The 14081-nt window shown below is 36.0% G+C and overlaps 1 protein-coding gene across 50 annotated transcripts in view; it reads left to right on the top strand.

Annotated features, from left to right (window-relative positions):
- Positions 1-14081, top strand: part of ADGRL2 (adhesion G protein-coupled receptor L2) — a 577862-nt gene that overhangs the window by 480503 nt on the left and 83278 nt on the right. For all 50 annotated transcript variants that reach the window (XM_054532529.2, XM_063711500.1, XM_063711525.1 and 47 more), the window contains one exon: positions 11992-12205. In XM_054532529.2, the coding sequence (XP_054388504.1) occupies positions 11992-12205 (214 nt within the window). The remainder of the gene's footprint in view (positions 1-11991; positions 12206-14081) is intronic.

The raw sequence follows: 14081 nt of genomic DNA, 5'->3' as shown, positions 1-14081 counted from the left end.
AAAGTCAAGAGGTGCCACTAGTTTCAGAGTGTTAATCTTTCCCACTTAAAGTGAGAAATAAATACGTCATAAGAATATATATGGGGATATAGTGTCTTTCCTTTCTAAGACACTTGCTTGAGTCAGCAGTGGTTGCCTGTGGTCACCTTTGGATTCGTCTTGGGATTCAGAGAAATGAGTGGGTGGTTTCAGTGTAGTTTCAATGTTGTTAACCCAAATAAGTTCTAGAGTTGGTATTAATTGGCCCCCTTATAGAAACCTTTGAGGGGGAAGCTGTTGTTACACAGGTAACTTTATACCTTTAGAGTTTATTGTTGCCTAATAAAAATTAATATGGAAATATCATAAAAATTGGTAGGGAACTCTTTCATTCATCTACATTGTGGTCACTCATGTGATTCAATTTAGATGTATCTTTTTTTTTTTTTTTTTGAGATGGAGTTTCACTCTTGTTGCCCAGGCTGGAGTGCAGTGGTGCAATCTTGGCTCACTACAACCTCCGCCACCTGGGTTCAAGCGTTTCTCCTGCCTCAGCCCCCTGAGTAACTGGCATTATAGGCGCCCACACCTAGCTAAGTTTTTTGTATTTTTAGTAGAGACGGGGTTTCACCATGTTGGCCAGGCTGGTCTCAAACTCCTGACCTCAGGTGATCCGCCTGCCTCGGCCTCCCAAAGTGTTGGCATTACAGGCCTGAGCCACCGCCCCAGACCTGAAAGTACCTTTTTAAAAAGGAAATTTTGGTTAAGAGGTTTTTTTGTGTTAGTGCTTTAAAAAAATTGCTTATATTTAAATACAACAACGTATTAACTAAAAAGACTTAAAATCCAAATTTTTACTCTGTTTGATCTGGGAAACCTGCCTGGGAAATACTTTAAATGAAGTCTCCACCCTAATGAATTCTAGCATCAGTGACAAAAAAGGAGTGGAAACCTTTACCTAGCAATGTTGGAGTGAGTCACTGGATATGGGAACAAATAGCTCATTTCTGCATTTTTGCTTCTTATTTAATTACTTTTAAGAATAAATACATACTCAGGCTGGATGGAAGTGGGAGTGAATTAATGAAATTTATAATAACAAAAGGATAGTAAAAATTATAAGATAGATTATATTAAATAACATACAGTTGGAAATAAATTATACCTGAGGAGATGATGAAATTGCTGTTTACTTATTCTGTAATTGTTTGCTAGTTTCTTTGTTGACAGTGAATGCATTATACAGAGTTACTTAAGAATTTTAATTTGCTAGGACAATGCGAATGACTTGAGATATTAAATTTTTGCTAGAAACTTATTGATGTTAAACTGGTTTTAACTAGTTATAAAAAATAAATAATAATTGTAAAGAGTATTTCCTGTTTTCCTGGGGGGGGGTGGGAGGGGGGCGGAAACTCTGGAATGATTTTGAACTCTAGCAGGTCATCAGTCATTTAAGAGCATATTTTCATAGTTGAGTCCCACTGATTAGGGGACTCTGATGAAAATGTCATCTTTGTCCTATTTATATTCTTTATCTCTTGATATCTGGATTTTTGAAAAAACATTTTCTGATGATGTTCATGTCTTAAATTTATAAACTCAAAACTTTAATATATATATAAAAGATAAAACTGTGGTGTTTTTGTTTCTTTTCCTCTTAAAACAACTTTTATGTTCTTGAGTATGTTTAACGTCTTCTGGTACATAAGAATTACAGTAGTAAATAAAGTATAAAGTAAAATAAAGTAAAAATAAAATGCCTACTGTGTCCCTGAATAAATAATATTCAGTTTCTGTTGAAAAGCTCAGAGTCCAGTAAGGAGGTAATATAAGTACAAAGACCCTTAGAATGTGTTACCTGCTCTGGTAGAGGAGCTCATAATTGTTCGTTCATTCATATATCCATTTATTTAACATCTTTATTTTGTCACTCTATAAACACCGTAAATTGGTCCTTTACTACATTTTGGCATTATAGTAGTGAACCAGATAAATGACACTTGTCCTGAAGGAGGTCTCATCCCCCATGTTTGTTACTCAGGAACAGGGATTATTGTATTTTTGTTCCTTGTATCCGAAGTGTCTAGAAGAGTGCTAGGCACATAGTAGGTACTCAGTAGATGTTGATTGAAAGAAACAAAACAAATGACCCAAACCTAAGCTCAGGTTCTCCTTTCCCTGTTGTCAAGACCTGGTGTCTTGAACTGGGTTTTGAAGAGTAATTGTTGCCTAACAGAAAAATGAGGGGAACATCCTGTGCGGAGGAGATAGTTTAAACAGAGGCACTGAATAATTGGGTAATATTGAAGCTTAGTGTGAAAGTCACTTTTTTTTAAAAAAGGTAGATCAGAATAAAAGTATTCTGCCTTTGTGAACTTAGAAGTTGTAACTATATACTGAGACTAATAGCATCTCTTTGTGGCATATATTATTTTTAATAGATGTGCTTATCAGGAATTTTTTTAAGTTAAGTATTAAACATAATATTTTATAACTGAAATATGTTTTCATGGTACTTGTGAATTATTAATTAGTGGTAGATAATTTAGAAGTTTTTAGGTAGGAGAAATTAATTTCTTTCTAGTAAGGAATTTAACCCTACAGTGTTTTTGACTCATAATGTGTATTTTCTTTTTAAAATGTCAAAAGGCTTTTCAGAAGTAGTAGTATTTGAAACTATCAGCTAATGGTTTTCTAAAAGTATATTTTTACCTTAGAGCATCTAGAGTGTCCAGAATTTTGTGACTCTTAGCAAATCCCCAAGTTGAAAATTTTTACCTTGTAGCTTGCATAATTGGATTTAAATATGTATTTTCATTATGCATGTATTTGTTGGAAAATATTGGTGTATTTCTCAGTGTAACAGTATTTTGTATTTAAGTTGATTTGACTTAAGATTTCAAATAAACTGTAAACATTCTTCTTAGAAAAAAATTTTTTGAAGTACTTCATTATTTAAAATATTTCCAAAATAATCAACAGCTTATTTAGCTGGGCATGGTGGCATGAGCCTGCAGTCCTAGCTACTCTGGGGTGGGGAAGAGGCTGATTTCGAGCCCATATGCTTGAGCCTAGAAGCTTGTGGCTGCAGTGAACTATGATTGTACCGCTGCACTCCAGCTGGACAACAGAGTGAGGCTCTCTCTACCTAAAGCAGACAAACAAAAAAACAGCTTCTAAACCAAAATGACACATAAAGCTAAGGCATATCGCTTATTTGGACTGAGTTGATGATTGTGTAGTTATATGATCTTAAATTGCTGGAACACTTTCTTTTGCAACAGTTTCATATTTCTGTAAGCATTTGTTGGGTGTTTCATGCTCACCCCACTTATATACAAATTGCAACATTTTCTAGGCCAGTGTGCTTATTTTGGAAAATAATATTGCATTCTTTTATTTTCTGAATTATTTGCATAAGAACAATTTCAAAGGTGAAAGTAGGTAGGTCTTTTTTACTTTCCACATGTTGTAGTTTAGGTTTGTAACATAATACAGACAGGTAAAAGGAATTACATATAAGTAAGCACAAAAAAGTAGATGTTTTAGGGCTTGATTGATAAAGGCATTTCTAAAGTGGATCTAATTAAATAATTAAAACAAAAGGATCTTCTACAAATTTACACGAAATGGGCTGTTAACATTCTGCCTTGTGGTATAAAAAAGCTTTATTATGCATCCTTGATTTTAAAAATTGTGCTTAGTTGGCTCCATGAATATGCAGAGATGAGTGGAAAAGTTGGACTATCAGTGACAACTTATCTTTTAGGTTTACTTTTAACACTATTTTCATCTAAGTTAAGATGAAATTGAAATAAGCTTTCTGGATGCTCCTAAATTTCACTTCAGCCGGTTGATATCATGTCCCCTCCTCCTTAAGTATTTTTTTCATTTCCATTTTAAGAAGAAATTTTGCTAACGTATATAAACAGGAGTAATAAAGAGATTTCATATGCCAGCACTGGTAATAGACTATGGCTTGAGTTAATGTTTCAGCATGGCTTAGAGTCACAGCCTCACTCTCATAGAGGTCCCTGATAATCAAAAAGCATGGTGCTTCCTGGGACCCTCAAACAGCATGAGCAGTAGCAAACATGACAGTATTTAGTTCAAAGTAATTAAGAAAAACAGTACAAGAAAAGTTGAATTCTTTATAGTACAGCGTAGTAAGAACACTTACGGGAATGTGTGATTTTACAGAAATGTTTTAAGGAACAGAGTTAATGGAGACTTTGTTAGAAAAGCAAATGTTCCTCAACAAGCACTTGAAGTTTATCGCAACAAAGTGTAGTTTGTTGTCAGAGCAGCATATTTTCTTGCAGAAATTCTTATAAATGATGCCAAATTTAATGATAGAATTTCAATTCTGGTCTTACAAATTCCCATCCGGTAGCAGTGCATCTCTTTATTAGGAGTTACCCCTGAATGTGAATGATTTCAGTCTTAAGTCGCTGCACCTGTTGCCGGGAGGTATTTATTCCAATCACTAGCCTAAAGCAGAGAGAGTTATTGCTTGACATTTTATAGCTTGGGGGGAAAAACTGTCTTTTCAAAATCATTTGTTCAGAGAGGAGAAAATGGAGCAAAACAGTTCATTTTACTCTAAGCACCGCTATTTGGTGGTATTCACATTTGCACAGCACAAAGCTGCAATATTGATTTTTTGCTCACAGGGCCTTCCACCAGTTCTCTCTTCAATTGTCAGGGTTGCAAGATGGATTGGATTCCATTTTGCTGGTTGGGATGCTTATTTTTTTGTTGTTATTGAAATAGAAATAGATTGAAAATACAGCTTGGAATGAATATCACTGTAATAGTGTGGTTAAAAGGCATTAATTTGGAGATGTCTTTATGTTGATTATGTTCACCAAGCCATTTCGCTGACCATCAGACACAGTTTCCTTCCCTGCTCCTTTTCTTCCCCCAAGACTAGTAGCAGCCAGCATACCATAACGATGTTCTTTACAACTCTGTTCCCAAACCTGCTGCTGATGGCCATCATCTTTTGGAGAGGCATTAAAGTAACATTTAAGAACATGAACCCAGGAGCTGAATTACTGGGTTTGAAATCTTAATTTCATTTTTATTGGATATAAGTGTAGAAAACTTAATCTTCCTCTGCCTCAATTTCCTCCTCTGTAAAATGTTGATAATAATGTTACCTATCTTGTATGGTTGTTTTGAGGATTCATAATCAGGAAATATTTATAAAGTCCTTAGAGGGACTTCTGAGGGTGGCAAATTCCCTCTGAAACAAGTGTAAAATTAGAATTGTCAACAACCATTTTGGGAGCTGGAAAGTAACCAAAGCCAAACAACAAACGGGGAAACATTATTTATGAAAATCTACTAGAACTTCTAGCAGATATTTAAAGCCTTCTAGCATGGGGCTGCTCCTTATCCCCCGCAATCCCTCCATCTCTTACTCCTTAACTATGTCATTGTGGAAGTTTCATCAGGGCAGGATTGGCCTTCAAAACCAGTGTCTTTACTGCCGTGAAGAGCTGACGTGATTTGGAGTAGAGGGTGGAAACTCATGCCCAGCAGTGTTGTCAATGAAAGTAAACACTGTAGGGGAAAAAAAAAATGGGGAAAACCTGTAGCTCTGCTATCCTTTGGTTGTAGTTCCGGTTGGGATGACTGGAAACCATTCTGAAACTTAACAGGGAAATCTTGGAAATGAAGAAGCCATAAACTTTCTGTGCATTCTTAACTAACTGGGAAGCTAAACACATGTACAGAGGAGACATGAGAGGACTTGGCAGCAAGTAAATGACTGAGTCTGACTTGTAAACTGCTTGAACTTTTAATACTCTTTCTAACACACAATCACATCAGCAAAGAGTGGAGACTTAATAATGGGCCCATGGTTTTTGTGCAAAGTCTCTGCCCAGTCATTGGCTGACCACTAAGCCATGCAGACAGAGGTGATATCTAGGAGCCGAGGCTAAAAAATAAAAGTAAGAATTCAAACGAATTAAAATAAAACAGTGAGCAAAGACATAAGCAGCCATACACTGTGGGGGCAGAGATTCTGCATATTAAATACAGCCGAGATATTAAAAAGAAACCACGACAGCAGCAGCAAATCTCAGGGGAAAGAAATCTGAAACCGGAGTTGCTAATGGTATATTATTTAAAATGTATAGTTTTCAACAACAAAACATTTATAAGATACATAAAGAAACAGAAAAGTTGATCCATAAAATAGAAATTGCCTCTGATGTGGACCCAGATGTTAGATTTAGCATATAAGGATTTTAAAGCAGCTATTACAAATACATTCAAAAATCAAAGTAGAACTGTCTTGGAGAATTAAGAGGAAATATGGTGACAATGACAACAAATATGTAGTCAGATAGAGAAAAAAACTATTTTTCAAAGGTCTTAGAGACATTCTTTGCACATCTTAGTTATTATACCAGTGTGCTATAAGTAAATTAATATTTTGTTGTACAAATTACAGATAGTGTAGCTTCATCTGACCCAGAGATTGTGATTCAGTAGGTCTGGGATAGAGCTTCAAGATTTGTCTTTATAAAAAGTTTACTAGGTGATTCTGATGTAACCATATTTGGGAATCAATTATATAGACTTGGCAGAGGATTAAAATATATATATCTATATTTTTTTTTTGATGATTTCTTCCCGTGAGTCAGTATTCTAGATCATTAATGTGATATAAATAAAGGAGTAAATAAATGTTTTCTGGAATAGGTTTTTATGTCTTTCATAAGATTTATTTAGTGAAAAGGTTGAGTTTAAAAAATTGATACTAATTGCAATAATTTTATTAAAGGCTTTTCAAAGTTCCTTTGAAGTAGCATTGTTGGTGGAAGAGGTTGAGCTATATACCTTGAAGTTTGCAGGAAAAGAGTGTAAAATGGTCAAAGAAGGCACAACAATTTATATTTTTCTTAAAAATGTATGTAAACTTTTTATTTTCCATCAGTTGTTTTGCCAAGATTAAGGACATGCCCGTGATACAGCCTCAGGAGCTCCTGACAACATGTGCCCCAGGCGGTTGGGCTACAGCTTGGTTTTATACATTTTAGGGAGACATAAGTCAGAAATGAGTACATGAGTGATGTTCATTGGTTCAGTTTGGAAAGGTAAGACAACCCAAAGGGTAGAGTTAGGATTCCAGGTAATAGGTAGATTCAAAGATTTTCCAATTGGCAACTGGTTGAAAGGGTTTGTCTACTAATAAAGACCTGAATCAATAGAAGAAAGTGTCTGGGTTAAGATAGGGGTTGTGAGGACCAGGGTTCTTATTATGCAGATGAAGCCTCTAGGTAGCAGGTATTAAGAGAGAATAGATTGGAAATATGCAGTTCTGGCCAAACGTGGTGGCTCACGCCTGTAATCCCAGCATTTTAGGAGGCCAAGGTGGGCAGATCACCTGAGGTCAGGAGTTTGAGACCAACCTGGCCAACATGGCGAAACCTCATCTCTACTAAAAATACAAAAATTAGCCAGTCATGGTGGCACGCACCTGTGGTCCCATCTACTGGGGAGGCTGAAGTGGAAGAATCTCTTGATCCCAGTGGGTGGAGGTTGCAGTGAGCCAAAATTGCACCACTGCACTCCTGCACTCCAGCCTGGGTGACAGAGCAAGACTCCATCTCAGAAAACAAAGGGTGGGGGGCAGTTCTGTCAGTCTTAAGGTCTCTGTTTTAATGTTAAGGATAGTCAGCTGTGTCAGAATTCCAATGAAAGGAAAGTACAATGAGGCATGTCTGACCACCCATTCCCATCATGGCCACAACTAGAGAACTTTTCCATAATTGATTCATGTTTATTTTCTCTTTTCCAGTAAGTCATTGATTAAAATAGTTAACCTAGGAACATGTTTTCCTGTGATTTGTGTGAACCCTGCTTAGTTTGTCACGTGGACTTTTGAAAATTATTTTGACAGTACCTCACAATCTGTATGGATGTGCACAGCACATTCATGTTAACAATGTTGTTATATTTATATTTTAAGAAAACAGAGCAAGTTGTTTGTTAATTATTGATCACTTGAAATGTTAGACCAGCATGTGTACTTGATTAAAAGGAGCTTGCCTGTTTAGACTTACAGATTGGGGAAATTTTATAGGACTTCGAAATGACTTTAATTCTTCAGAAAAGGTTTTAATTAAAACCCAGAGAAGTAAAATGACTTTGCCCAAAGTCACAAGACTGACCCATATACTCATACTTCAGTGTTCAGTGCTCTTTCCATGTGTACCTACAGTATAGCATTTGCTGTCTTTATATTTATGGTACACATGTTTACATTTCTACAAATACGATTTTCACTACTATTCATGTAGTTTTGTGAACCTTTACAATAATTATTTCCTGTCAGTTTAACTAATATATTCTTTGGTGATTTTCAGATTGTATGAAGACTTATAAAATAAATCTTGTTATTTTATCAGCAAAATGGCTTGAGTAGTCAGAGTTGATCAGAGAAGGGTTCTGGAGTCTAAGCTCCCTGCATGGGTTAGAATCTAACGTGTGGTAAGATTGAGACCCTAAATTTCCTACTATTTGATGCCTTAGTTTCATACTCTGTAAAATTGGTATTATAACAGCAACTATTCCGTTGTTTAGTTTTTATACAACAAAGTGATCCATATAAAGCATTTAAGCCAGTGCCAGCACATAGTAATTGCTTTGCAAGTAATATTTATTTCTCTCTTCATATTTGTTTTTTAAAGAATATATATATATTCATTTTATATATATATATATATACACACACACACACACACACACATATTTGGTTGGAAATACAGACTTTAGATAAGAGAAATGTATAAATATGTAACCCATCTGTCTTATGACAATTCCAGTGATACATATATAATAATAAATTGGCAATTTAAATATTTTTTTGAGGGAGGGAGATGGCAGATAATTTTCATTGATAAGTAGTTTGCCTTGTTTTTAATGTTCACCATTTGTTTTCACTACCAAAGGAAATAGACATTACAAAGGAAAGCACATTGCAATTTATGTTGTGTTAAACAATCACTAGTTTAATTCAACAATTTGGTTCCACATTTATAAGAATTATGTATCATGTGCTATTGTAGGCATTGAGATTATAACTAAGAGCCTTACTACAGTCTAGCAGGGTAGATATATATATACTAAAAGTGAATATGCACTGTATCACATGTTAATAAGCACATTAGTAAAGATTAATATATCTGCATATATAAAGTTTAATCGAAACAGGTGAGAGAAAGAATTTAGAAAAGAACATTAATGAATTAAATCAAAATACATTGTAGGATTAAATAAAGTGGTATTTGCTATTAAGAACTCTTAGTGCAATTTCTGTTGCTATAGCAAAATACTCAGACTGGGTAATTTATAAAGAAAAGAGTTTTATTTAGCTTAGGGTTCTGGGGTTCTGGGGTCGAAGGTGGGCAGCCACATCTGGTGAGGGCCTCATGCTGCTTCCTAGAATGGTTGAAAAGTGGAAGGACAAGGGAATGCAAAAAACTAATTCATTCCTTTGAGAACTAACCCAGTCTTAAAACAAAAACTTTGCGGCTGGGCACAGTGGCTCATGCCTGTAATCCCAGCACTTTGGGAGGCGGAGGTGGGCGGATCACGAGGTCAAGGGTTGGAGACCAGCCTGGCCAACATGGTGAAACCTTGCCTCTACTAAGAATACAAAATTAGCCTGACGTGATGGCACGTGCCTGTAATCCCAGCTACTCAGGAGGCTGAGGCAGGAGAATTGCTTGAACCCGCCAGGCAGAGGTTGCAGTGAGCCAAGATCTTGCCACTGCACTCCAGCCTGGGCAGCAGAGCAAGACTCTGTCTTGGGGCGGGGGCAAGGGGAAAAGAAAGAGTTATAAAGATCCAGTCACCTGTTAAAGGCACAACCTCCCAGTATGGCCACACTGGGGACTAAGCCTCTACTTGAGTTTGATGGGAACAAGCCATATTCAAACGATAGCAAGTACCATGATCTCTTTTCTCCAGTAGATTCTGTTTTGGCAATCTACTAAATTATTAAAGTGCCCTGATCTTTCTTTTCTTTTTCCTTACTATACTTTTTTTTTTTTTTTTTTTTGAGATGGGAGTTTGGCTCTTTTTGCCCAAGCTGGAGTGCAGTGGTGTGATCTTGGCTCACTGCAACCCCCGCCTCCCAGGTTCAAATGATTCTCCTGCCCCAGCCTCCCGAGTAGCTGGGATTACAGGCGTGCGCCGCCACACCCGGCTCGTTTTGTATTTTTAGTAGAGATAGGGTTTCACCATGTTAGCCAGGCTGGTCCTGAATCCCCTGACCTCAGGTGATCCACCCGCCTCAGCCTCCCAAAGTGCTGGGATTACAGGCGTGAACCACAGCGCCAGACCTTACTGTACTTTTCTGGATGACTGTGACTAAAGCTTTAAGACTCCCATCCCTGAATTATCAAAACAGTAACACACTCAACTATGCCAGTTCTCAAATAGGTTTCAAAAGCAGAGGAAAATTCACTTAGAATGGTAACTCTAATCCTGCAAACTAACAACAACAAAAGTTAAAGGGCTTGGGTTTTAAAAACCACAGTGCTTTATAATCAGTTCTGTGTTTTGACAAAATAGTAAGAATTGTGAGTATGGCTCCAAGCCAGTCTTTTAATAATGTGTTCCAATATTCCTAGCATTTTCTAATAATAGATTTATTCTGTTTTATTATAGAATTTATAATTGCAAATTGCCTCTGTATTTAAAATAGGTTGCATTTCAAAATTTTATTTGATGTCATTTGTTTGAATTTTCACATAGCTTTTGCCACAGAAATGTGTCAGCTTCTGAAGCCATAAAAATATTTTCTATTAAAATAAATATGGTAATACTAGTTTAAGCTGAATTATTTGTATAGGTATTACAGTACAAGGTCAGGAGATGGAGAAAAAAGCAATGTGTGTGTGTGCGTGTGTGTGTGTGTGTGTGTGTGTACGTACGTGTACATATAAAAGCTTATGAACGTGTTGGGGAAGAAATATATTTTGGAAGTTTGGCCTGTGTACCATTTGCCCTGACATTTACCCAGCTCTGTTTCTGTATCCCTTCTGCATTAGTAGTGCACCTCTCCACATGCTACAGTACTCTCCACATACTATAAACCCTTCTTAGTGAAAACATACCAAGGTTGGGGTTTGCCACAATCTCCTGAAGATTTCTGAGTTCCAGATTAGGTATTCTTTTCTTCCCTCTTCAGTCCAGTTACACCTTTAGTTTTCTCTGAAGAACTGAGAGTTCAGCCAGGTTTGAAAATTGCTGCTTTTTAAAATCATACCAGTGTGTCACCCAGTACTGCTTTGGAAGAATATACTTACATCTCAGAAAAGATCATGTTCAGGTCTTTGAATTTGTTGAGTTGGATGGGAGCAGTGCTGGCTCCTTTGAATGTCCATCTGCTGATTCCTTTCAGTGTCAGTTTTAAATAAAGGATATTTAAATGGAAATAAGTTATTGTGCCATGAGTATCTTATTGTTAAGATATTTATTGTGCCAAAAATATCTTAGTTATTGTGGGGAAAAAACTGCTAAGATGAAGGTATTTTTTAAGATAATGCAATAGCAATTAATATGTATACATTAAATAAGAAAGTAAGGCCAGTGGGTGTAGCAGAGCTTTCATTCCATTGCGCAAATGAAAATTCTTTCTTGATTAGTAGTTATATTTTCTGTTTGTAAAACTTGTCACCATTTATAAAATCCATGATTAAATTTGTCATTATTATTTGGATTTACTAAAAAAGCCATTTAGTTTCTGATTATACAGAAAGTAATTTGTTAGGTTATTTTTGTAAAGATGAAGAGTCCAAATAAAGATGAATAAAAAATAATTTTCTGACATATTGTAGAGAACCAAAAAATTATTTAATAAATGCCTGAGTTTATGACATCTCTTGACGATAGACATGAATCATATTACTTGAAAATGCTTTACTAAAATAATTTATCTTATAAATGAGTTACAGTTTAATTTTCTTTCTTTTTTATTTTAAGGTTTCAGCAGAGCAGCTTTACCATTTGGGCTGGTGAGGCGAGAATTATCCTGTGAAGGTTATTCTATAGATCTGCGATGCCCGGGCAGTGATGTCATCATGATTGAGAGCGCTAACTATGGTCGGACGGATGACAAGATTTGTGATGCTGACCCATTTCAGATGGAGAATACAGACTGCTACCTCCCCGATGCCTTCAAAATTATGACTCAAAGGTAAATATTCGTGTGTTAATGTCCCATTTGAGCGATCGTATCCAAATTAGAAAAATTATTACGGTTATTCCAAAGCAAATGGATATAGACCACATCCCAGCCTATTTACTAAACTGAGTTGGGTTTTTACCTACTAATGTTGATATCTACACTTTATATTTTCATCAATATTCAAATATGTAAATCATTCTAATATAGCTCGACATGTCTCAGAATATGTAATACATGGCTTTTTGTGTTATATAAACATAAAATAAAAAGCAAGAATAATTGAAATGTAATCTTAGTTTTTAAGCCTTTGAAAATTTGAAATGCTTTTTGTAACATCAAGAATGTTTAAGTGCCTGGGTCTTTGGCAATAGTTGCTACTTAACTTTTTTTTTTTTTTAATTAATAAACTTTGTTTTTTAGAGCAGTTTTAGGTTCTTAGTAAAATCAAGTGGAAAGTACAGAGATTTCTCATATGATCCATATCCACACACACAGTGTTTCTCACTGCAGATAGTTTGCCCCACAGCAGTACATTTGTTAACAGTCCATGAACCTACATTGACACATAATTATCACCCAAAGTCCATAGTTTACAATAGGATTGGCTTTTGGCATTGTATATGAGTTTTGACAAATGTATTCACCATTGTAGTATCATACAGAATACCGTCATGTGCCACAGAATGACTTTTTGGTTAGTGATAACCTGCGTGTACCATGGTGGTTCCATAGATGCTAATGGATCTGAACTGTTGCCTAGTGACCTCTTAGCCATCATCAAGTCGTAGTGTGACGTATTATCTTTTCTATTTTAAATGTGTTTAGATGTACAAACACTTATCATTGTATTATAATTGCCTGTGGAATTCAGTACAATAATATGCTATTCAGGTTGTAGCCTAGGAGCAATAGACTGTACCTTATAGTCTAAGTGTGTAGTAGGCTGTACTATCTCAGTTTGTTTAAATACTCTCATTGCTGTTCCTGTAATGATAAAATAGGCTGACAATGCATATCCCAGAAAGTATCCCTTTGTTAATGATGCATAACTAGTTTCACTGCCCTAAAAATCCTCTGTCCTTGGCCTGTTCATCCCTCTTATCCTGCTAACTACTGGTAGCCACAGATATTTTCCAGATTGGCTTATTTCACTTAGTAATATACTTTTACATTTCCTCCATATCTTTTGTTGGCTTGATAGTTCATTTCTTTTTAGAATGGAATAATATTCATTGTCTGGATAGACACAGTTGATCCATGCACCTACAGAAGGACATATAGGTAGTTTTTAGGTTTTGTCAATTATGGATAGAGCTACTGTAAACATCTGTGTGCAGTTTCTTCTGTGAGTTTAAGTTTTCAGTTTATTTGGGCAAATATAGTACAATTGCTGGATTGCATAGTATGAGTATGTTTAGCTCAAAGTGGCTATACCACTTTCCATTTCTACCAGCAATGAATAGAAGTTCTTTTTTCTCCACACTCTTGCCAGCATTCAGTGTTGCCAGTGTTTGAAATCCATTCTATTAAGTGTGTATTGCTGTCTTATTGATGTTGTAATTTGTAATTCCCTAATGACACAAAATGTTTAACATTTTTTGATATACTTATTGTATACTTAACTGTCATCTGTATATCTTTTTCTTCTTCTTCTTCTTTTTTTTTTTTTTTAAAGACAGAGTCTTACTCTGCTGCCCAGGCTGGAATACAGTGGCGTGATCTCTGCTCACCGCAATCTTTGTCTTCTGGGTTCAAGCAATTCTCTCGCCTCAACCTCCTGAGTAGCTGGGTGCACGCCACCAAGCCTGGCTGATTTTTTGTATTTTTAGTAGAGACAGGGTTTTACCATGTTGGCCAGGCTGGTCTCAAACTCCCAACCTCAGGA

The sequence above is a fragment of the Pongo abelii genome, chromosome 1 (genome assembly GCF_028885655.2).
Source record: "Pongo abelii isolate AG06213 chromosome 1, NHGRI_mPonAbe1-v2.0_pri, whole genome shotgun sequence".
In the NCBI taxonomy this organism is placed as follows: Eukaryota; Metazoa; Chordata; class Mammalia; order Primates; family Hominidae; genus Pongo; species Pongo abelii.
This window is presented reverse-complemented; position numbering and strand designations above follow the sequence as displayed.